The sequence below is a fragment of the Phalacrocorax carbo genome, chromosome 11 (genome assembly GCF_963921805.1).
Source record: "Phalacrocorax carbo chromosome 11, bPhaCar2.1, whole genome shotgun sequence".
Classification (NCBI taxonomy): Eukaryota; Metazoa; Chordata; class Aves; order Suliformes; family Phalacrocoracidae; genus Phalacrocorax; species Phalacrocorax carbo.
Genome location: NC_087523.1, coordinates 21707961 through 21732553, shown reverse-complemented (window position 1 = coordinate 21732553; position 24593 = coordinate 21707961). Strand labels below are relative to the sequence as shown.

Here is a 24593-nt window from a genome sequence, read left to right as displayed (position 1 = left end):
TATCCCAGAGGCGCTGCGCCCGTCGCTGATGGGCTCGGCCTTGGCCAGCGGCGGGTCCGTCCCAGATGTGGGGGAGCTCCTGGCAGCTTCTCACAGAAGGCGCCCCCGCAGCCCCCGCTACCAAACCTTGCCACGCCAACCCGACACGCCTGTAGCGTCCTGCCAATCGCAAAGACTGAGGTGTCTTGACACTGATGTTTCGACTATTGAAATGAGGAGATTATTATAGCAACGCTTTCAACATTATCCAGGTCATTTTCTCATACATTAATGACATAATAGAAATTTATGGAAGTCTTTATTGAATCTTAATTGCTCCCTAAGACCATGACTGATATAGAAAAAGTGACTGCGTTCTGCTTTGGCTACTACAGCAGACTTTGAGGATACAGAATCCTGAACTCGGGGGTTTTTTTTCATTTAAGGGAAACTTACGGTTCCTCATATTTACATACAACATTTTGTATGTTTCCTGAAAGTCACACAATATTTTGCCAGTTCCCAATTTTTGCCAGCTCTTAAAAATACTGTTAGTTTTCTTTTAGAATAATACCAATACATTTCCTGATAGTCCAGTATGGAAGGTATTTTTGAAGGGTGAGATGGATAATTCCAACATTTAATTTGCTACTAGAATATTTTGTTGAGGCTTTTCTTATTCTTTAGAAGGAAGAACATTTTAAACCAGAACACCACCAAACAATTTAAATTGCATCTTCCTCACTAGTAAATACGTTCAAATTAGCCCAATTACAATTAAAACATAACGTATTTATCAACCATTAGTGATGAGAAATAATGGAAATCGAGGACAAATCTGTTTAAAATTTAATAATCCACCTCAAGCGACTACCAGGAGAATTTACCAGTGCCTAAAAATTGCCATAAATTACACTCTTAGTTGAGAAGTTTAGAGTTTTTGAAAAAGCTCAGCTCTTGCAGATGCCATTGAGTATTAGAGATTTCTGAAGATGTAAAAATAGAGCTCCTTTGGTTGAAATTAAGTCCCTCTGAGAAACTGCAAAACCCAGGAATATTTTGAACTTAGAAACAAGAGCTGCACTTTCACTGTCATCTTGTGCATTTTTAACCTGTAATAGAAGATTAACCCAGAATCATACTTAGCAGGAACAGTTTCCACAGCCTTTCACACTATTGATAATTTCTTCTTCTAGTTTCTTCCTTTCCTCCTCTTTGGACATCTGGTTATTTCTCTCTTCCCAGTCTGGATTGTTATTACTATTCAGTACTTTGCTGCTCTGTGTATGCCACATCTCATAATAGAGACTGTTAGGGCTTGCGAGGAGGTTTGCGTGTCTACCACGTTCCACAACTTTACCCTGTAAAAGAAGGAGAGCAAGTCAGTAATCAATATCACCAGATCTTTAGGGATACAAATGCTGTTGGCACGTACGGGCCACAGATTTACAGTACAGATTATAGCAATTATTAACGAGAAGGAGCTTGGGACGGCAACGAAAGACTGAATATGCAGTGCACTGGATGTGTGTTACGCTGCAAGCTGGAAACAAGGAGCTGTGTTCCTCTCACTCTTACAGAAATGGGACTGTAGATGCCTTTTGTCCATCTGGACAGAACTTAAAGCCCACCAATATAGAAAGTTTTACTATCTAAACTGGAAGAGCTATTTGAAGTAAATGCGGACCTCTATATGAGGAGCAAGGTGTTAATCTACTAGTGCAAGAGTCACATGAACGTACCAAAACAATGATGTATGTGTCTCTGCTTGATAACAACCACACTAAGAAGCTAGAAGAAAAGAGCATACAGAGAGGGATTTGTACTAGATAAGCAAAACGCATTTAAAATCAAATCCTAAAAATAACTAGTGTAAATTGTGCTTTTAGATGGGTACTCAGTAACTTGTGTCACTGCAATTGCTGCCATGAAAATCGAGTGAGCAGCTCAGTTCGTCTGTGCTATTCTCAAGAGCAAAGATGATTTATTGACTATCGTTGTGGAAACGGGAAGGAAGAGTTGGAGAGCAGAATCTCAGATCCTACAGACAGGGAAACAACACTGCTCTTCAGAATAACAAGACTCATCTTTTTACTGAGATACTCGTTTACACTCACTGACTTCAAATTAAAATAATGTATTCATTCTCCAGCTATTCTTTCTGTTGGGAAAAGACAGCATTACAAGGACAACTACATGGATTTTATATTAGTTCTAAATTCTGATCTACAATTAAATCTACCTCCTTGTGACAGCTGCTGATGAACATGCTGAGAAAAAAATTGGGTCTTGTCACTTCTATTACGAGCCGTGCTGGTGGAATCTGAACAAATATACACTTGCCCAACAAAGTTTTTAAATAAATTCTGCAGTTAAGTGGTTAATTTAGGGAGTTCATTGTAGTAGAGACTAGGCTTTTGAATTACGGCCTGTCTTTTTTAAATAAGTCTTGAACAGTTAATTAAAAAAAAAAAGAACTTCTCTGTCCAGCTTCACAGCATTAAGATCAATATCATTAATAGAATGTTTGTTTACTCACTCAAGAATTCTTCTGATTTACCTAAGCAAAGGTGCTGAAATTGTGATGCCGTATTTCCATTGCTAAGCAAAACCAGCCACAATCATCCCGTCTCATCTCCGCTACCGAGCCTTATTTATCCGGTTGCTAACAGAGTGCTCGTCAATCAAGCCGGGATGACAAGAAGCAACTTTCTGCTGAGCAAATGTCACCGATGCCTCACATGAAGCAGTCGGGCACTAAAAGTGATGCACCACGCCGCCTTACTCATTCGCAATCGCTATTACACTACCATCATCCACAAAAGTGAGCACCCTCGCTGCTTTACAGTTTTAGGCTGTGCTTTTATTTTTAATTTAACAGTTACACTGTAACACAAAACACACGCTTACTAAGCTGTGAAAACCTGCACTGAAAACAAAGGGTCACAGATTGCCTTGTAACTTGCAAAAAGCCATTTGCAAGATGTTTTATCATGCCGTTACATGAAGGATACACCTTAAGAAATGATTTTTCAGCAAAAGCTGAAAAAACAAGCAGATCGAAACCAAATAAAAACTCCACAGAGCAGTATGAGTGATTTATTCCACTACTTCAAGATTCAGATGAAGCTGAGATTTGTATAGCAAAGGTAGGTATGATTGTCACCATTTAATAAGATTTTGTTCTAATTCCCCATGAAATCATTTAACATCCTGTAGGAATAATTTATTTTCTTTTAGATACGCATATTTTAGTCACTAAATACACCTATGATCACAAGCATATAAATAGCAACTAAAAACACGAATGCAGAGATAAATTTAACATCTATTATCAGCAGATTAGAGCACCATATTCTCAGCATTATCAGTTAAAAGAGTAACTATGGAGTTATAATAAGGACGTTTGTTTACTTTAAAACTATAGCCAGATATGGGTAATAGAGAAGAAAATGGACTTCGGACAGCGTGAATGTGAGGTAACAGCTGAATAGTGATATTGGTAAATCAAATGTTGAAACTTTACTTTTCTTGTAAGAGAAGCATCCAGAAAGGGAGTAATCACACTTTCCTACAGGTACAATAGAGAATGGTGTTCAGATTTATAACAATTAGATTGAACAGTCCTACAACAGTTTTATCTGCATGGAAACAGAACACGCTGTCCTCTCTCTTTCCACTGAAAGGAGGAAAAAACCCAGTGGATGTATGTGAAAACCAGACACTCACTGAGTAATGAGAACAAAGCATAAATTGGGGGAATACATTAGGAAACCTAATCTGACAGAAGCATGTAATAAATTCCATTAAAAACATGCAACATTAAGCCAGTCCCAGAGCATCAGGTGAAATTTGTCATAATCCATATAAAGAACATGTAATTAAATGAATTATGCAAACGAAGTAAAAATACAAGAGAGCCACACATGCAAGTTTCTGCAACTGATAAACCGTTAGTTGGAAGTTAGAGAAATATGTAAAAAGTAAAGCTCGGATGAGGATTTTCTTTCATGGTTCATTTCTAAAGCAAGAACTTTCAGTAGCTTGGTGGGAGTACAGTATTTCAAAACAGACACAGAGACTCTCTGAAACAAACGCTGACATCATGTGAAAGTTACACGTCACAGGGCGGTCACCTCACCTGATCCAGCACAATGATCTCATCTGCATCCACTACTGTTGACAGCCTGTGAGCAATGAAAATTGATGTTCGGTGTTTCACCATGTCCCTCATGGCATTGAGAATATTCTGCAAGGTTAAAATAGAGACAAACTCTTACATGTTCCTATGTGGTACGAAGAAAAATAAAATGCTGTCTGGAAACATGCAAATTCCTGTAACTAAGAGCTGAGAAACATCTCCAGGACTGCTATAGCTTCACCATAAGAAACAGCTACAAGTGCCTACAGAACAAACAGCAGAATCCCAAGCATGAAACATCTATGGCTCTTGATAAAGTCCTCAAATTGCAAAAATACCTTTATTCACAGAATAATGCAAATATCCCAAGGGACAAAGGAAGAGAAGTGTTACTTGATTTCAGGAAAAACTTCCCCGTGCAGCCGAGCTACAAAAGCAACATAAACAGCAAAGGCGTGTGAAAATAATAAATCATAACAACACTACTTTCCAGTCAATGAAAGTTAAAGAAAAAAAAAAAAAATCGCTCTCCATATCACATCAATGTGGAACATAAAGTTAAAGCAATCCTGGGAATTATCTCTCCATCCACTGCTTCCTTTGTGAGCGGTCTTCTACCTTCCCAGCTGCATTCAGATGCAAGCAGCGCTAACTGGGAAGTTGTGCTCTCACTACAGCAAGTGAAGCGTCTGCTTTCTTTTCCTGAAGAACACTTGCCTGTGTCAGAAAACACTTGGATTACCAGAAATACTTTTGTGGAAAGGACTCATTTTCATTTGCTGTCTTTAAAGTGCAGTTTTGCTGTGAAACTTTCAGCTTTGCTTATGATTCTCGCAATAAATGCAGCAAAAGGAGAGAGAGAATATCCAGGTAGGGCTCTGTAAAATTGCATGTGTTATGAACATTTCTGGTCCAATGCGGAAGCTGTGCTATATTTGAATGCTGTACTATATAGAGGTACAGTTTGTACTCTGATTTCTTTGTATCTGGAAAATGAAAGTAATTTAGTGATTACAGGTCAATAAATTCCCTCAATGATCCGCATAAGTGAACACAAACATAGCTCCAGCTCTAGCTTTCGATGATCTAAGTTTGTGAAATTACTGTTGGTGCTGAGAGTTTCGTGTTTAAGCAAAGATGTAGGTACGAAGCCTGATGCAGTTACTGCGGTAGTGTCATGACACCTATGGCACAACGCTCTGATGTTTCACAGCCCTTCCTGTGAAATGAATACAAATTAATACCAGGCAGGTTACACCGACCTGATTTGCATCTCAGAAAGACGCTGCACAACAAACAAGTGGTTTTCTGTTCTGCATTATGACACAATTATTTAGAATAAATTTTACGAATGCTAGATGTCATCTAAACACCTTTTAAAGTAGATGGGAAAGCTTCACACTCCATGGCCACATGAGGTATTTGCAACAGCTTCAAGAGACAAACATTTAATGTTGAATGGGACCCCAAGAGCGTAAAACACAAAATACACCCAGAGACAGTTGATATTCTTCACTACGTCTCCAGGTAGAGACTCAGTATCTCTCCTCTGGCCTTTAGGAAAGGGCTCAGCCATAGGATCTCTTAATAATAATACCAGGAAAATACGTGATAGCAATCTGGCAAGAACAACAGAATTCTTTCCGAGAGGAAAAGAACAAGGAAAAAGCATCAGAATCAGACATCATTACACCACTCAAGTTTTGTATTTTTTTTTTTAAATCACAATTTACCTCTTCTGTAATTGAATCTAGAGATGATGTGGCTTCATCATAGAGAAAAATAAGCGGCTCCTTTAACATTGCTCTAGCAATTGCAACTCTTTGCTTTTCTCCTCCTGAATTGGGGGGGGGACGGGGGACAAAAAAAAAGATGAAGTTACAATTGTGATATTCTAAATTCAACAGCAGACATGACTCGTTTGGGGGTTGGTTCTTTTTTCTTTTTTTTTTTTTTTAATATACATCATAGTTGCTACTGATAAAGGTCTGTACATTTTACATGCAATATCACACAAGTTCCTGCTCCCTGGTAAATCCAAAGAGATTCAAGATTGCTTATCCTTTTCGAAAAGGACAGAGAACTATTTTGTACATACTGCAAGGCAAGAGCAGGTAACTAATGAGGACGTACAGTAACTCACTCGGTACAACAGGGAGTACGAGCTCATTTACCTGGTCTAAGCTATGCCCTGTACAGTAATTCCACATACATACATCCTGTTTTCTCTTGCAGATAAACAACGCTCTGTCCACGCCTGCTGTATGTGATTTCATGCATCTTGCACACTTTTTCTTTCAGTTCTCTCCTTGAAATTCATCTAACTTTCCGCTCCATAGTGGCCCAGATTTAAAGCATAATACCTAACAGCTTTAACCAGCAAATTTTGTTAAAGAACACATTAATACGGTAGCGAAAACCACCTTCATTATGCAATCTACTGCCTGTTGTTTTCTGATGTAACCAAGTTTCAGAATAGTTTCCTTCCTCCCCAGTTCTTACAGCCAACATTTACCCAAGAATAACTTAGGACAACTTTTACAGACAGGAAAACAGGTGCATTTAAGAACTTTAAATCTGCTAAACATTTGGTATGCAATGCAAACATTTCACATTTGTGCACTTGTCCTCCTTTGTTTTATTCAAGACTTCAAAACATTCCATTTAATACCATTATATTCTTGTTAATGTTCCATTCCTATCAGGAGAGAACATGCTTTAATAAACCATTTAAAAGGCTGATAATAATGCTGCAGTTCAAATGTTAAACTGTCTTTGCCAGAACTCAGTAGCAATTAGAGTTGTACAATTTACTCAGTCTATTTTAGTACACTCTCTCTCTCCTCCAAAGCACGTTCAAAACTCACAGCTTGACAATATCCATGTTTGAAAGACATACTACAATGACAAAATCCAAGGTCCTTCCTTACATTTGTAACATATCAACTCGTTCCATGTTCTTCCCCATTCGTATTCAGGACAACAGCACGTTAACCATTTCGTCCACAGAGTCAGGGGTTTGGGCTGTTACAGCTCTATCTGTTACACTGAAATGGATTCTACTTGAAAAAACTGTAACAGCATCTTTTTCATTATTTACTCTCGATGAATCAATCCTTGAGAGCAGTAAGAACTGCACTAAATGGTTAACTTCACCATTTCAATCGATAAAGTTCTCACTGCAATTAAGAATTCCTTATGCCTATTTTCCTACCACACAAGCAAGGAAAACCACACTAGGGGAGAGAAACTCAGATACTGAGGCTTGTTATCCACACTACTGTACTGCCATTAGGGAGTTTGGTTTCTATTAAGGTTCTCTACAGTAAAAAAAAAAAATCTACCAGTTTTAAAGTTCCAATACCAGCCCTTAAAGTAGTAAACTGTTCATTTACTAGAAGAAAGGAATCAAAAAATATACCAAATATATATACCAAATACAGGAAGAATACAGGAAGAATCCAATTTACTTATTTTTTTAAATAATAATTTGCTGCACTCAGATTTAACTATTTTCAGAACCAGGGCCCCAAATTAAGATCACAGCCTTTACTGGCCCCACACACTGCTACCACTGCTCACACACCCAGCACCCATGTTAACTTCATGGTGCCTTCCACCGAGACACCCACCACGTCAGTGGTCCTGAAAACCTTGTTTTTTCCATCACACATAAAATCTCTGCATTTCAAAGGGGACCACTTAAACTCACGGAGCTTTCGCTCCCCCCACTTTGTGTTTTTCTTAGACTAGAAATATAAGAAGCCTCACCCAACTTAAATACTAAACAGCTTCAGAAATCAATCTAATATATACCTTTATAACAACTTTGGGAGCCATTCTACTATTCCGAAAACTACAGAGATCAAACAGATGCCATATTTTTACAGAGCTACTGAAGGAACTCAAAAATACGCATTTGACATCTCCAATCCATTAAACGACTAAACCACTTCTGGCCATTACAACACTCATTGTCAATGAAAATATTGATCTAACAAGAGCACATGGGATACAGCGGACATGACAGCTCCACATTCCAACCTAAACCCACCTAAACCCACCAACTGGCACCTGCAAGCAAGGCATGCAGAATCAAGCTCCCTACGAGCTGAGTGCACAACTGCATTTAAGATCAGTTCAATGCGCAATCTGAGGAAGCCCAAGATCATAGAATCATTAATGCTGGAAAAGACCTCTAGGATCATCAAGTCCAACCGTCAACCCAACACCCCCAGGCCTCCTAAACCATGTCCCACGTTTTTTGAACCCCTGCAGGGATGGTGACTCCACCACTGCCCTTGGGCAGCCTGTCCCAGCCCTTGACAACCCCTTTCAGTGAAGAGATTTTTCCTAATACCCAATCCAAACCTCAGCATAAGGCTAAGGCTTTGAGCAACCTGATGTACGGAAAGGTGCCCCGGCTCACAGCAGGGGTGTTGGTCGAGATGATCTCTAGAAAGTCCCTTCCAACCCAAACCATTCGATGCTTCTGTAAATGCCAAGATATTTCAAACCTATTGTTAGTCAAATCTTCTTTCCAGAAATTACTAGTTTGGGGAGATGTGCAGCACAACAGAAATCTTTCATCATCATCACGGTTCTCTATAGCCCTGCCAGTACCTATTTTGTATGTTCTACTCACTCACCCAGATCTGTGCTTCACATATTTTATTTCCCTTCTAACCTTTTCTGTATTCCCCTTCTGCAAATGTGCATGCTTCCTCCTGCACATACCTTCTGGATACAGAATGTAACCTCTGATCCTCTGTTTCAAAGAGACCAGAATTCCTGACTTCAGCAGCTGCATAGTAAGAAATACCGCATATAGCTTGCTGTATGCAACAGGCAGCATCTCTGCCTGAACATGCTGCATTCCTACGCTCCTGCTTCTGGACCCCCACCAGCCCCACACCCTCTGAAGATCCGTACATCTCAGTACCATTCTAAAGCAACCTCAGTACCATGAGGATTCCAAACTCCTTGAGGTAAGTCTCTCCCTCCTGTAGGGCCACACCTCATTCCCAAGGGAGTAGAGCAGTCTGCCCGCTACCGCTCCATCCTACATCCAAGTGGAAACGGCTAACCTGTTCTTTGGTCTACCAATAAAGGGTGTCTTGTACATGGAGTCAGAGTGCAAGAAAAGCTCTGGCACCCGTGTTTAGAGTTTGCCAAACAGTAAGGTCGTGTATCCAGAAGTTGTTTAGAAAGACATGTCCTACCCGTTACTTCAGCGATACGGCCTCTCCTCGGGCAGAGCAGTGGTTAAGCTGCGCACGTACAGCAGTTCGCCACTACTGCTCTCTGCACACAACTCAGCACTATGCTAAATACCTTGTCAAAATCCTTCCAAATATTTTCAGTGACCTCACACTTGCCTGAACACCTTCAAGACTGTATTAGGAAAATATACCAAACCAATATGAAAAACCATGCCCCACCACTGCTCGTACTGGACAGTGGTTTTAAGCAAAACTGTGGTGTGTTTTGTTTTTTTCAAAACAAGACAACAGGACACGTTTGTAATGAACTTTGCAAATGCACTTTCTACCTCTCGTAATACCCACCAAGGAGGGGAACCAAACCCATCAGTGAATTAAGTGGGAAAACTTCATGAAGTGAGTAACCCATTTTATCTTACAACAAATATCTATTAAAAACTGAAAGAGCTATAAGAAGACAAAGAGCTATTTAAAATATAATAAAATAACCTAATAATAATATAACCTTCAACCGAAACAGTCATTTAATTTTTGTTTCATTCCATGCACATTTAGTTAAGTGTTACATTCATGTGATGGACATCATTATTAGCTCTGTCTCAGTGCAACTTCACGCTAAGAGATTTGAGATTGAAAGCATTCCAGAGGAATCTAGCTACTACCTAAAAAGTTACACTTAAACTCCGTATTTTTAAAATCCTATGTCACACCAATAAAAAAAAAACAGAAAAAGAACATGGGAAAGGATTTAGACATTTCCCAGTTTCCACGATCCCTCGTCTTATATTATAATGCCACCACAGGAAGAATGTCTGCTTTCAAGCATCATCTTCCCTATGAACAAGTGTATGTCGCTTTAATATTACAGACAGCTGCAGAGAAGGAGGAGTAAACTGAATTTTTTGTAAGAGCGGCCCTGAAAGGCTAGCATGCCTAGCAAAGCCTGGCTAATGCCATGACATGATCTTTCTAGTCTAGAACAGTTATGCTGTTTTACGGAGTGCATACCCAAACACAGAGGGACTTCCAGAACAAACTCCTGCTTTTTTTTGTTTCGGGACCAAGGTTGTGTAACATCAATCCACAGCTTGCAGAGATGCAGCCACCATTTGCATGTTGTTTCTTACACAATTCATGGGTAAGAAACACGTAAGACATGAAGGCCCTTTCATTATGGCTCCAAAATGACTTTGCCGTAACAACATAACCCGCTGCCCTACTATCAACAGCAAACCCAAAACACCACCTAACTTTCAGCTGCTACAAGTTTTGAGTTAAGAGCTCAGATATGGAAGGTCTATGCACACATATAGAAGCCTACCACATCTTACATGCAAAGCACACATACATAAAGTTCCTAATTCTATTCACACCCATTCCACTACCCAACTAGATTAGGAGAAAGATCATTTTTACTTAAGATGCATCTACATGCTTACATATCAACTCATTTAATGCTATCCCCTGAAAATACATTCCTTTAAATATCCTGTAGCCTACAGTTGCCTTAAACTACAGATCTTGGTGTTAATATTTAGCCTTACAATTATGTTATAATGTAAATAAGCTAAAAGCAAGTCTGACTGAGGAATAAACTATGCACTGAACTTTGAGATAGCGAAAGGGACACAAAGAATTTGTGTGCTTAAAAGAACCTACCTGAGAGCTTGAGTCCTCGTTCACCAACCTGAGTGTTGTAACCATTTGGCATTCGAAGAATAGCATCGTGGATTCCTGCCAACTTGGCTACCGCATACACCTGTTCTGGTGTTGCGCCGATATTGCCGTAGAGCAGATTGTAATAGATAGTATTATGGAAGAGAACAGCATCCTGCATTTATGGAAAAAATATTTTAAACAAGAAACCATCAACAATAGTTTAAAAACTGTCCCCAGTCCATGCAAGAAATCAATACAGAATAGCTTATATTTTTCTACAAATCCTGAAGGTAAAAGTATTGGGGGAAGTTCCCCAAAAATGGGATTAATACCTTTTGTGTCCTAAATATATATGTGTCATGCATACTTTTACCACTTTGCTAACTCATTATGGGTGGTAAATCAACTATAAAGCTAAATCATTTAAAGCTGGAGGCCATTTCTCATGAAGAAGCTTAAACACATTTCAGGAATTGGATCTATATGATGATGCACATAAAACCATAATATTTCCTGGAGAAAGAAAAGAAAAAGAAGCAGCAGCATGGTGACTTTCAAAGGAACTAGACAATACCACTGCATTAGGATTGGCCTTCATTGAACCGCAGTGCCAAAATACTAAGAATTACTATTACAATGGGCTATGTGGGGAGAATGGAACATGGCATACCTGAGGTACAACTCCTATTGCCTTTCTCAGGCTTTCCAAACTGACATCTTGTATGTTCTGTCCAGCAATATAAATATTTCCTTTCTGAGGTTCATAGAAACGAAATAATAATCTCACAATTGTGCTTTTCCTGAAATTGAAAAGAATTTAAGGTAATGTTACGCTCCTGGTTTGCCATTTACAATCTCCAAGCAGAACTGATCTCACTAACAAAAATAATAAAAAGCGAAATGCAAGAACAAATGCATTTAAAAAGCAAAACTCTGCATAGTTGATTGGCGTATTTAGTCCATTTACCCACCCTGACCCACTACCTCCTACAATGGCCACTTTCTTTCCTGCAGGGACTTCAAAAGACACTCCAGCAAGGACTTTCTGCCCCTCCAGGTATTCAAAATGCACATTATCAAAGGCAATGGTAGCAGTCTGTGGTGTGATCTGCAGGGGTGGAGCCAGCTCTTTGTCCTATTAAAAGAAGAGTGCCGCTTTACATGCCGCCCAGAAAGTACCTCAAGCAGTTCAACAAGCTGAACAGTCCATTTCCTAGCTCCGAAAAAGGCAAACAGACACTCCAACTTGGATATGTTGAAAATAATTATAATCTGCCACACAAGTGAAATTGGTTTGTTCCTCCTTTTCCCCAAAGAAGGTAAAAATTTCTGCTGTAAACACTCTGCTTCACAACTTCTTTTGCAGTAATAAATTCTGCATCATTAATTACAAATAAAAATTCAAGCACAAGGCATGAATACTTAAATACAAAAAAAATCTTAATACAAACACAGCTTCCGTGAAGCAACTGCTGTCACTAAAAGGTTTTGCAAGAGAAAAAGCAGCTGCTATTGCACTAACTGCGCTTAAAGAAGAGGCAGAACAGCATCCTTACACAACATCTTTCTTGAGCAGAAATTAAACCTGGAAGGTAACAAACAGTGTGAAACGATGGCATTGCCAGAAAACAGCCCTATTAAATACCCAGAAACTTTAGGAAAATAAGCTACTACTTACTTTAATTTTGGTATCTACACTGAGAAGTGTAAACAAGGTATTCATATCTATAAGTGCTTGTCTTGTCTCTCTGTATACTGTTCCCAGGAAGTTTAGGGGAAGAGAAAGCTGGAACAGCAATCCATTCACCATTACTAGATCTCCAACAGAAAGGCTGCCTTAAGACAAAATGGATGTGAGAGAAGAAGGAGACTTGAAGGGTTGTCTTGTTAGGAAGCACCAAAAGACTTAAAAAAATAATCAAGTCAATCAAGTCTAGTTTCTTTTATCCCATTTTTAAAACCCGATGTTTCTACAGTAAACAAAAAGCATTCGCAGAAGATCAGATCTTATACAGGAAGGTGCCTGAAAACGAATGGCAATGTTTGGGTGAGTTTCACTAAAAAAAAAGTATATATATAAAATAGCACCTGGGAAATAAGACTAGCAGCGTATCATAAAATTCATGGAAAACATCAGATTGTAAAGTTGTAAGCTCCACAGAGAGAAACGTAGGAGGGCCTAAATAAGTTAGAAGGGGAGGAACTAACATATGAAGGCAAGATTCAGAAAACACAGTCTTAAGTGTAATTATAGACAAATCCAAATGATAGAATTTGTCATGATCAGGGGAGAGGACTTTCATACTACATACAACAGAGCTGCTAAAACATATAGTGAGAAGCTCTGGGCGGCTTAATATCAAATACGCTGATCAAGGGAACTCAGGATGACACACTAGCAAAAGGTAAGTACCGGGTCAGTTCAGCTGAATCAGGTCCAGAAAGATTATTTAAAGCCGTATTTCTACCATCCTGCTTAAAGGCTATTCTCAGTTTTGTTAAGGAGAGCCATAAACTGCACCTACTGATTTATCCATTCACAGCGTAACTCCTCCCTGTCCTGGCATCTCTTAAAAAGAGCAAAGGAGATGCAAGAAAGACAACATGATATGAAGGTCTACTCTTCAAACACAACTGGATGCTAACAGTGTTTAAAGCATCATTTTTATTCTAAAACCACCTTGCTTTAGCTGAGCCTCATCCCCATACTGCATTCATCTACTGTATTTGAAGCTTGTACTGTATCTTCCTAAACAAGCAGGCTTTACTTTATGTAGTAAATTAGACAAATATAGATGAAAAACTCTAACATACAGAAACAATTCATTCAACGATGTGCCCTTATTAATGTAAGGAAAGTGAAGGACACTGCTAATAAAACTGGAGACAAAGCACACAGGTACACACACGTTGGGGAAAAGTTCCGAATCTTGCCAACATGGGAAGGAAGACAGGTAAAAAGAAAGGACCTTTACAAGGTCCACAGAAGTATGTATTTATAGAAGTGTCTTTCACTATCCTTCAACAGAAACTTCCCAAAGTTAAGTTTTCTTAGGATCTTTCTCTAACTGCTAAACTTTTAAAATGTTTAATAAAAGCATACTAGTTACTGATATATATATATAAAATGGAATTAATAATACTCTAAGAAGCAGAAATATCCAAAACTCTCAAGCAAAAAGTCTCACATCAACCACAAGTTAATTAAAATCAACACTTCTGTTATGGATGAATTAAGGTAAAGGAGCGTCATTTTTAGCTTACAGACAGATGAGTTACCTGCGACAATGCCCTGGCTAGCAAGCACCATGATGGCCGTTAAGCCAATGCTAAATATAGCACTCTGTCCAAAGTTCAGGAGAGCTAGAGTAGAGGTAGTCTTCAGGGAGGCATTTTCATAGATCTTCAAGAATTCATCATACCGTTGGGCTTCATACTTTTCATTATTGAAATACTATGATTACACAAAAATAATAAACGTCACATTCTCAAACACACTAGACTGTATATTTAACTAGTTATGAAGTTCAGTATAAATACACTACATGCACAGATACACACACAACCCCACTTCAAAACTTCTAACAACTAAAGAGAAAAGAAGGTAAAGGATTAGTGTGCAAAGACAAAAAATCACGAGCAAACCTCAGCACGTTCTGCACTGGGAAAGGAGACAGTACGGAGATCCCTGCCATACTCATATATTCTAGTGACACTGGGCGTCTGTCTTGCAGAACTTCTACCCCATTAACATCAAAACCATACACCAGCTGCCACGATATGCTAAAAAGAAGTTACTGTCCTCCATGTGCTAGAACAACCTTGTTACTGTGATGACGGGAAATTCTCTAGACCAGTACTTCTCACACCATGTCTACCTCTCGGTCCTTCTTCACAGCTAACTCCACTGCTTAGCTTTCCAGTTCTAGCTCTCCAATTAAAAAAAAAGCATAAAATAAGAATAAGCCTGGACAATTTCAAAGCTGTCCACAGGATTTTTTAAATAATAGCAGTAGAGGGACCAACAGAGACCGTTCTTTCATGCAAACGTTACAATGGAGTGCTACAAACCACAATAGGTAATGAAAACAGTGCATGTGGGCGTTTGAGAAGACAGCATATTGCAGGCTGATATTCAGAAAACAATTCTGCAAACAAGTGAAGAGAAGCTTCTTCCAGATTTTAAGTTTGTCTTTTGCAGAAACCGATGGCCAAGGTGCTTCCATCATGAAAGAAACTTCTCGTTCTTTATTAGCAAATAGATTTTTTTCAAGCCCCACTAACAACTTTCATGCTACTCTGTCAATATCGTGTAATACTCTCCAATTGAATAATGTTTTAAAAATATGCTATTGCTCCAAATATGTAGCCCTAGAAAAGATGAATCTTATGACTCACATTCCTTAGGCTGACAGAAGTAAGACAAAGAGCCTAGTAGTAAAGATTGGTCTTACCTTCACAGTCTCATAATTTAGTAGCGAGTCAATTGCAGCGTTACCCGCATCATTATCTGCTTTGTTCATTTCTATTCGAAACTTAGTCCTGTAAAATGGAGGCTTAATACAGTCAGGAGTCCAGGCTGAGGAAACAGTAAGTACCCTGATGAATCAGAGGGCATGCCTTACCTCCACTGCGTAATTCCTATTGTGAATGCTGCATAGGCTCCTAGCGTCCCCAGGGTTACCAAAGCAAACTCTGCACCACATTTGTAATACTAGAATATTTAAAATAAAAGGAAAAAAATAAAGCCACAATGATTTTCAAGACTTTACTGTTGTCTCAAAATTACGACAGCCCCAGACAAGAGCTCTGAGGGTCCCTCCCAACACACGCCCTGCTCTGAACAGGCATAAGCTCAAAAGGAAAGCAGCAAGGAGAAGGGTATAGATAAAAAGGTAGGAGGAGATAACCAAGAGCTAGTGTATAACCTAATACTGGAAAGTCATTTTTTGCCATTATAAAACACACGTTGCTAATGTTTATGCTGCTATCGCAAGTAAGTATTTGTTTACATGCTTTTTGGGTGGATTTTGAAAGAAAGCTGAAGATTGCAGAAGAAGAAATAAATGGCCTTGCAAAACAATTTATGAAGCATTCTCTCTACTGCAGGGTACATCAGGGAGAGAGGAAAGCCGTGAAGATGGAAGGTTGGCTAACAGCCAGCTTGATTTGCAACTTCCAAAGGTTATAAAATTTAACCCAATATCAACAGGGGTTTTAACTCATATAATTGCACTGAAATTTGATTAAGTTCTTCTAAAAAGAAGGGGAATAAACAAAACGAGATCCTTGCTTTTAATTTAGTCTAAGCTCCATAATAGAGATTTAGATTTTAGCATATAAATATTCAAAGATCCTGATTTCAAAGACAGTAAGTGTGATTTACAAAAGAAAAGTTTAAAATTGAGCTTATTAACCTTAAAACCTGCAAGAAGGAGAAGCCTATTTTCCAAAAGATTATTTTCACTTTTATGTTCTGGACAAGAAAAGACCAGTATTCAGAAGAGAGCAAATAATCACTCCCTCTTCTATCCTCAACACACATTCCTGGACATTTATATTCTGCTTCCTCAGTATTTACCCACATATATTTGATGCTTGTGTGCAGAGTTTACTTTTCTGATTTCATTTTTTCAACAATTTTGAAGAAAAACATTAAAAACTATCCACATAAATACCACTGGCTGAAGACAGGAGTTAAATATGAAAATAATTTCAAATGAGCTGATTTCAAGTACCTAATATTTGAAAATTATGGATTACTCTTCTTTACAGTAGTTTCTTTCACAACCACCTTGTAAATTCAATTATTATTATTATTATTTTATTATTAATACTCAGTAGACTTCGGTAAAAGAAAAATCAATGTATTATTCCTAAATGAGACAATTTCAACTCATGAAGAAACAACACTCACCAGAATTCCACTGACTAGTGCCACTTCAAACATCGTAGGTCCCAGATTAAATACTAAAGCGCTAAGAACAAAACTGATGCCTCTTGTTCCTCTGTCGATGGTTTTTGACAGAGCTCCGGTTTGCCTGCTTAGATGGAATGCCAAATCCAGGTTATGGAGGTGCAGAAAAACATTCTTCGCTATCCTTCTGATTGAATTTTGAGCGACTTTCCCAAATACTGCGTTTCTAGCTTCATTAAATAACGCTGCCCCAGCTCTTGAGATACCATCTAAAAAAAGATGAAAAAGTTTACAAACTGAAATAATCACATTTCCAACTTCCCTCCATGCATGAAATTACATTAGACTCAGCCTTTATATATTTTCAAATTTGTAGTTCAAAGGTAATTCATAGTTAATTGGACCAAAACTTTACACTATTTTTCATTTATAAACCATTGCGCACACATTTTAAATCAGTTTCTTTTGCAGCTGGTTATAAAATAGAGTAGGATTTATAATCCAGAATCATTTCTATAAGCATTATTTCATTTTTTAATTGGAATACCAGAAGGAAGGTCACAGAACATTAGAAACAGACATCAACGCAGAAGTAACTACGAAATACGCATCCGAGACGCTTGGCAGTGCAGAGATCGGAAGCTCTGCTATCCGGCTCCCTTACTGAACGAGGTTAATGCTTGGCAACAGATTTGGGAGTCCCACTTACAGCCGATGAGAACAGCAGTTGCCACAGTTGCCACTGTACTTGGTGTATCACCGAGGTTGAGCACGTTTCCAGATACCTGGTTGAGGTTGTCTACTGCATATTTAAACATGAAGGGAACCAATATATTCATGGCCTAAAAGCATAAGAATACCAATTAGTCCATATGCATTAAAACATACATCTCTGTAGCATGACTATTTTTTCCTGAAATTGCTCTGCTGTTATATTTAGTTCTTAACCACTTAGAGTGGAGAGATGGCTCTCTATTTCAAGCACAATATTCTCCATACTATTAAGTCTTTACTCCTGGGACTGCAGGGTTAGTTTGTCTCTCTCACTGGCTCCTTTTAAATATCAATTCCTATCCTAAACAAATTGAACACTGCAAAGGCACTTAAACTGAGGCTGAGCACTCAGTACAGCAACGGCATGACTAGGAAATGAATCAAGCAGCAGACACCGCATCACGCGTACTCGCAATGCTACTAAATTATGTCATCGTTACAGGTTGGTTGCTCTTTGTGATACTGGCAACATTCAGTATGAAGAACTATTACTACAAAAGAAACGACTCACCCACATATTGCTAATACTGGGTCAAGTGAGAGGTATTAAACCAAAGCTCTAGTGAAGTTAAAGAAGGTAACCTATCCTTTCTCTCTTCTGACTGTTGATACCACCTTGATGTTTAAATAACACTTTCCATTTGCAACATCACTATAAACGCAATATCGACATTAACCCTAGCATTTGGCACAGCAGCACAAAAGACTCTGTATAATCTACAAGATAGTACAAATTACGTTAAAAATATGAGCTTTCAAACAGAATAATGAAGTCATATCCACAACCTAACACGCAGTACGTCACTAGGTATTTTTGTAAGAGCACCAAAACCCAAATGCATCTCCTCTTAACAGTGGTGTCTCCTCTACATGTGAAAGGCGAGACAGCTAGATACATAAAGAGACCAACTTTAGGATATTTTATTTGCACAACTGTAGCATGAGAAAACACTGAAAATCTTAAATAAAACAAAATTCTTAATTCTTGTTAATATTCCGTTGTTACATCACTCATTCGTACCAAGAAAAGATTTACTGTTCATATAATTAATAGAATTTATTAATTCAAACGGCTTCGAACTGAAGATCTGAAAATAAGGTATATGAATTTTTTAGCAGTTGAACAAGCATGTTAAGACCTACAATCTTACAAACGCGGCAGATGTTAAAATACTTTACGGCGAGCTGACTTTGCTTAAGGTTGGGGCTTTTTTTCAATATTTGGAAAAAAAATTGTTGGGTAGGTGACAAATTATTTTAAATGAGAAGAAACAAAAAACCGAAACAGATTGACAAAGATATTTCAGCGCTCTCCACCAAATGTTTCGTATAGTGACTCAGGTCTCAGTTGTATTGAGGGACGTCTGTCAGAGCTGAAAGCCCAGTGAAAGAAAGTGTAAATTAACTGGATAAAACTAGGTTTCAAGCAAAAAGAGTGGTAAAGTCTTTCATAACTTCAGCATAAATACAAGCTGGAAGACAGGCTTTTAGTAATCTTAACAGCTGTCCCAGTATCAAATATTCCCAGTGTTACAAAGTACTGTAGATGGTGGAAGACAGGTACTTCATCAAGAGGGGAAACTGGAGGTTTGAAAACACTTGTTTTAACTACAGGATTAAAGAAAAATTTTTAAGTGTTTTTTTTTTAATCTGTTCTGTTTATTTGTTTTAGATACTGTTTTATGCAAAAGTTTTTAAATGCAAAGAGGAAGGAATCCATTTTCTCCTCTTCCCTCCTGCGTCTCCCCTACGAACTACACTAAGCAGAAAAAGACAAAAAGGCGGCGGGGAAAACTACCAAATTCTCAATACAGCTTAATCTAGACAGCTCCTGGGAGGAGACAGGTGAGATCAGTGAGCATCTAGGTGAAATTATTACTGGTTAGTTTGTGACTGAAAAAAGACGACAGCTGAAAGATCATGTCCTACTTCAAATACATTCTTCTGGAATGTATCCACTGCAAGCCTGAGAGCCGTTCAGCGCCAGCTCCCTTTTTAATAGATCAGAATTGTGGAAATCTCCATTAAAAAAAAAAAAAAAAAGCCAGGACCCGAGGTTAGCATTACCTTCAGAAAGCCAACAAATACCATCAAAGCACCAGTATACCATAGTGTCTGATAACTTAAATTATACACAGCAGACGAAGGTTACTGCCATTATATGCTTAAACCTTAAGCATAAAGCCCTGCAAAGAACCGGGCATGCATTAACAGAGATTTTGAATCTTTATGATACTGGAATTCAAATCCCCCCCTCCCTTCCCAGTATAACAACAAAAACCCTACTTTTCCTTCAGAGTTACTGAAACTCAATTTTTGGGTGGCACTTTGTTCTTAATAAAGACAAATATACTACCATGTGTGTTACAGTGATGACCAACATGACAAAGTGCAGGTTTTCCTGGGAGAGACTACTGAGTAGAAAATAACAGTAATGTAATGCAGATTGTCTTCATTTGCTGCAGATTCTCAAAAATCCTTCTGCAGGGATTTTACTCTGCAGTAGACTAAGCTACACTACAGGTAGTTTAGAAATAGAACTACAGACACATTTTAAAGTCCATTTAAAGAAAAGAGATGTGTTCTCTAAACTGCAGTTCTCCACTCACAATTAATCTAACCGGTAACAGCCCACAATTTTGCAGAAATGTCTTCTTTTACATCAGTATAATTCTACCCAATAGAGTTTTAAATGAAATTTAAAGCCTGGTCTCAGGTTATAGTTGTTCTGACTCCTGGAGGGTAAAGCTTGAATAAGAACAAGGCAGCATGGTATTGCATTTCATTAGCAATCAAGACAGTCTGCTTTCCAGTAATTTTAAAAAAAAAATAGTTAATCTTACAAAGTTTGTAGCAAGAGAGATGAGAGGCCATTATTAGACACAGGCCTTTCCTACTCAATTTGTTAAGTCAATGAGATCACATTCACATTAATGGAAACAAAATTTCAGCCTTCTACTTAAACTCACAGCCATCTCTTTAGTAGCCTAGGTTTGCTGTCACAGAAGAAAAAGCTTTAAGCACACCTAGGTACATTATGAAAAGCTACCATGCAAAACAATTGTCTTACGCAATACACATACATAGGTTTCCTTCCTCTTCCTAATGCCTGAAAGCTTGATAACAATTCCATTAAAAGACCCTTTTAATATAAATTTGTACATTTTCTATTTATAATTTTGAATTAATAGCTTATCCCTGCCTGAATTTATTGGAAAGCACATACAGCACCCATGAAGTCATCCCAACTCAATTGCCCACATTTAACAGCGCGTTATACTGTAATGCATCATGCTTAAATGAGTTTAAACATTTTTTTAAATGACTGCACTGTTTTAAGCTGACAATGCATCATCATCTCTATTCCCTTGTGGCACTGCACTACGTTTATGGCAAACAGTCTTATCTTTCATTTTGCTCTTCCCAGTATTTCTTGTTTAATAAAGATGATGAATGAGTGACAGGCTGAGCCCCAACAAGATAAAACTGGTCTACAGTGAACTCCTCTTTTGCCAATAATTCAATGAGAAACGTTGACATGAAGATGACTGAATTTATCTCTGGACCAATATAATGTATGCATCCAACAATTCCATTGGTGAAAATAAAAACTCCATCCCTTATGGGGGTAAGGCTGCTAAAGAAGCTACAAACTGTGGTCCAAAAGGAGGAAGCATCTGGCTTCACGCTTTCTTCAAATTTAATGGTGACCTGAAATGTAGTTTTTCGGCGTGGGGAGGGGGGAATTTAAAACTACTTTTCACCTGGAACTTCTCAAAAAGCTAACAGTTTCAAAAGGTTTGTTGTAATTATCTAACTCCATCTGAGCCCACAAAAAGGGCTCCAACACCAAGAACATAGGTACATTCCTAACTGATCAGATAGATACCATTATCTTCCCACGCAGACTAAATTTGCAATTACGACACTTGTGCCGTGCCTCCTTAGCCAAACAATGTCTTCTCTTGAAACTTACAGAATTAGCAGTCAGTAGAAATGCAGATAGTCTGAAAGATTCCTCTGGCTCATGAATAACACATGCTTGGTCTGTGACCAAGAGGCCAAAAACCATTACAGGCTGACAGAGGTGACAAGCGATTTTGTCATATTCATGTGTTTAATCCAGCTTCTCAGAAGCCCAAGCACTTTTTCTTCTTGTGCCACAGGAGAAAAAGGAAAGAAACAGAAAAGTAAAGGAGCATTTACTATACATACCCCAGCAGAGATGACAAAAAATGGCAGAGGGAATGTGGAAAAAAGAAAAACCAGATATGTAGAACCTGAGCAGGCTAATCTATGTCTGAAAACATAGATAATGCCTTGTGTACTCGTCTCACCTATCTTCACGTTGCATCTTTCAGATCGCACATGTCTAGATAGGCTATAAATATTTAAGATAAAAATTTAAAGCATGTCATAATACAACAAATCTTCCAAGAAAAAAAGACCTTACTAGCCCTAGAGCAGACTCTGTCCTGTCAGCTCCCAGTCATAAAAAGCCATACAAACAACTCGCTTTGAAGGCTAACAATACTACTAGCGGTTATGTGCAGAAAAAAAGGAACCAAAAATCACAATGATTTGCTCAATGACAGGCAACTGGGCCCCACAAAAGGAGTCAAGACAGATTGTAACTGCAGGCTCTTCAGTAACTGCACACAAACTGGCTTTTGTTTTGAAATTGAATTTTACTGAACCAGAAGATTTAAAGAGGGCAATTATTTCTCAAGCAGCAGGACAAGGAGGTATGATCTCCAGCTTTTTTGTCTTCTGTGGGTAAGCGAACCCAATCAAACTGGGTGTGAACTCCTAATTTTTTTCCTCTGACTGAGGATTTCATAACCCACCTCTCCTCTGTGATTTCTCTGGAGTTTTCTTAGAACAAAATTGAAGCCACCCTACGGCCTCTGTCTCAGAGAGTCACCATTTGGTTCTTTTCTTCTAACTGGAGAATTTATAAATATAGAGGTATAAACCTCACTAAACTCTTTTGTCAAACTCAGAAGAAATCGGCCAAAAGTCTTACAAAAGTATTCTTTACTGGGGAAGGTGACTAGTAGCAGGCATCACGATCATGTAGTTCTCTACATGAAACCCCTAAGAATGAGCAGCCTGTAGACAAAATCCATAATAAGGATGTAAACGCTTCAGATGCAGACAAGTTCAGAGCGAACAAAGAAATCGGGCCAGGACTGCAGTGAGGAGAAAGGTATGCTGGCATTCTTGCGCTGACACAGCTATAGAGCACAGAAACTTTAACAAACGGCTTGTGTGGTCTATCAAATACATTGTAATTAACCTCACAGGCAATCAGAACAAAGCAGTCCCAAATGGGATAATGAGGAAACTGCACAGGATTATACATGGTCCAGGCAAGCTACAGGTAAACTAATTTGTATTTAATTTTCTCTAGGACGTAGTGACCTTTAGTTTTCTCTGGAAGAAAAGCAGATGCTCAGGGCTCAAAGATACAACAGGCTTACAACAGCCCTGGAACTATTGCATGTCAGTTATGCCACAATAACTACATGCATGCGTAGCGTGTGTAAAGTATGAAGCAATTTAAGAAAATTTACCCCGCAAGAGTGGACATAGCTCAGGTGATGAGGTGTAACTTGTTAAATTGCAGTTATTTGAAAAATATTTGAGTTCTAACACAACTTTGCTATGATAGAAACAGAACAAAGAACATTAGCAAAGGATAGCTAGAAGACATCCATGAAACTTTTCACCCCAGGCAGTTATCATATATATTCTGTAGAGAGCTTGCTGTGTTTTCCCAATGAAATCCTTGTCCGCTGAAACATTCTCACAAAACATTTCTGCTTAACAGGCATCTCCTAAAACCTAGGCAAAGCTCAACGGGTTTTCTGCTGGGAATCTGCTCTGGACAGCAGGGCTTCCAGGCTGCTTTGCACAGAATCTAAGTATGAAATTTAAGAGAACACTTAAGAGAGATCCAAACATCCAGTTACTTCCCCAAAGAGCAATAAAGTGTCTGATTTTCTGACAGGGGGAAACATCTCTCTCTCCCAGCAGAAATATCATGGCTCTGTATTATACCAAATACAGAGCTATTTTGCAAGAGTCAAGCATCCTGGCCATCAATTTCATTTTCATTACACCCCAGAAAGCTGCTTGAAACATTAACAGATTTCCTAAAAGCAAGGTACAATGCTGCCACATGCAGGATTAGCTTCTGGATTCACATCCTCCATCACATTCATATAACCCTACAAATTAGGAAGTGGGGGGAAGAGCAGAAGAAAAAAATTACTTCAAACTACTTGCAAAATTGCCTTCAGATTATTATCCACATTACCAATAAGAGGCTTTAAAAAGAAACTGAGTGAGAAAACGTTTCATATCCATCAGGTAAATGGGGTATTCTTAAATAGACATCACAAAACCTCAATGAACTAAGCACAGTTAAATATAATAAACATTATTGTGAGGGCAACTGCACAGTACACAAGGCAAAATGCACCCTGCATCTGCATTTTGAGCAGATCATTTCCCAGACAGTTTCAAAGCGTAACGGAAAGCGCTGCTGTGTATTTTGCACGGGCATACAAAAGGTGGAAGTTTACTTGTACAGACACGCCGTATTCTGCATGTTGTCACCTGCATTATCAGCAACAGAAACCAAAATATCTAGTGTAGCCAGTACCAGCTAGCACCTGATAGACTGCTCACAGGAGAGCTGTAGACCAAATGATTGGCCTTTCCTCTTCAGCTCAAACAAACGAGCACACGTCTCTTCCAAGTACTCTTATCACCTACATAGCTGCAATTTGTTTCTTCTCTCTTTTCATAACATGGCAACATTGCTGAATGCTAGTAAGCTGCTAGTGCAACCCACTTAAGTGCTAAAACTCATTGCTAAGTAGCACCTGCTTTA

The 24593-nt window shown here is 38.5% G+C and overlaps 1 protein-coding gene across 2 annotated transcripts in view; it reads right to left on the bottom strand.

Moving 5' to 3' along the window:
- Window positions 1-281: 281 nt before the first annotated feature.
- The window catches only part of ABCB7 (ATP binding cassette subfamily B member 7), a 41190-nt gene continuing 16878 nt past the window's right edge, over window positions 282-24593 (bottom strand). For both annotated transcript variants that reach the window (XM_064463405.1, XM_064463406.1), the window contains exons 5-16: window positions 17628-17760; window positions 16919-17187; window positions 15627-15715; window positions 15456-15543; window positions 14281-14455; window positions 12680-12837; window positions 11973-12136; window positions 11672-11801; window positions 11002-11173; window positions 5854-5957; window positions 4121-4228; window positions 282-1340 (exon numbers count right to left, since the gene is read on the bottom strand). In XM_064463405.1, the coding sequence (XP_064319475.1) occupies window positions 1122-1340; window positions 4121-4228; window positions 5854-5957; window positions 11002-11173; window positions 11672-11801; window positions 11973-12136; window positions 12680-12837; window positions 14281-14455; window positions 15456-15543; window positions 15627-15715; window positions 16919-17187; window positions 17628-17760 (1809 nt within the window). In that variant the 3' untranslated portion in view covers window positions 282-1121. The remainder of the gene's footprint in view (window positions 1341-4120; window positions 4229-5853; window positions 5958-11001; window positions 11174-11671; window positions 11802-11972; window positions 12137-12679; window positions 12838-14280; window positions 14456-15455; window positions 15544-15626; window positions 15716-16918; window positions 17188-17627; window positions 17761-24593) is intronic.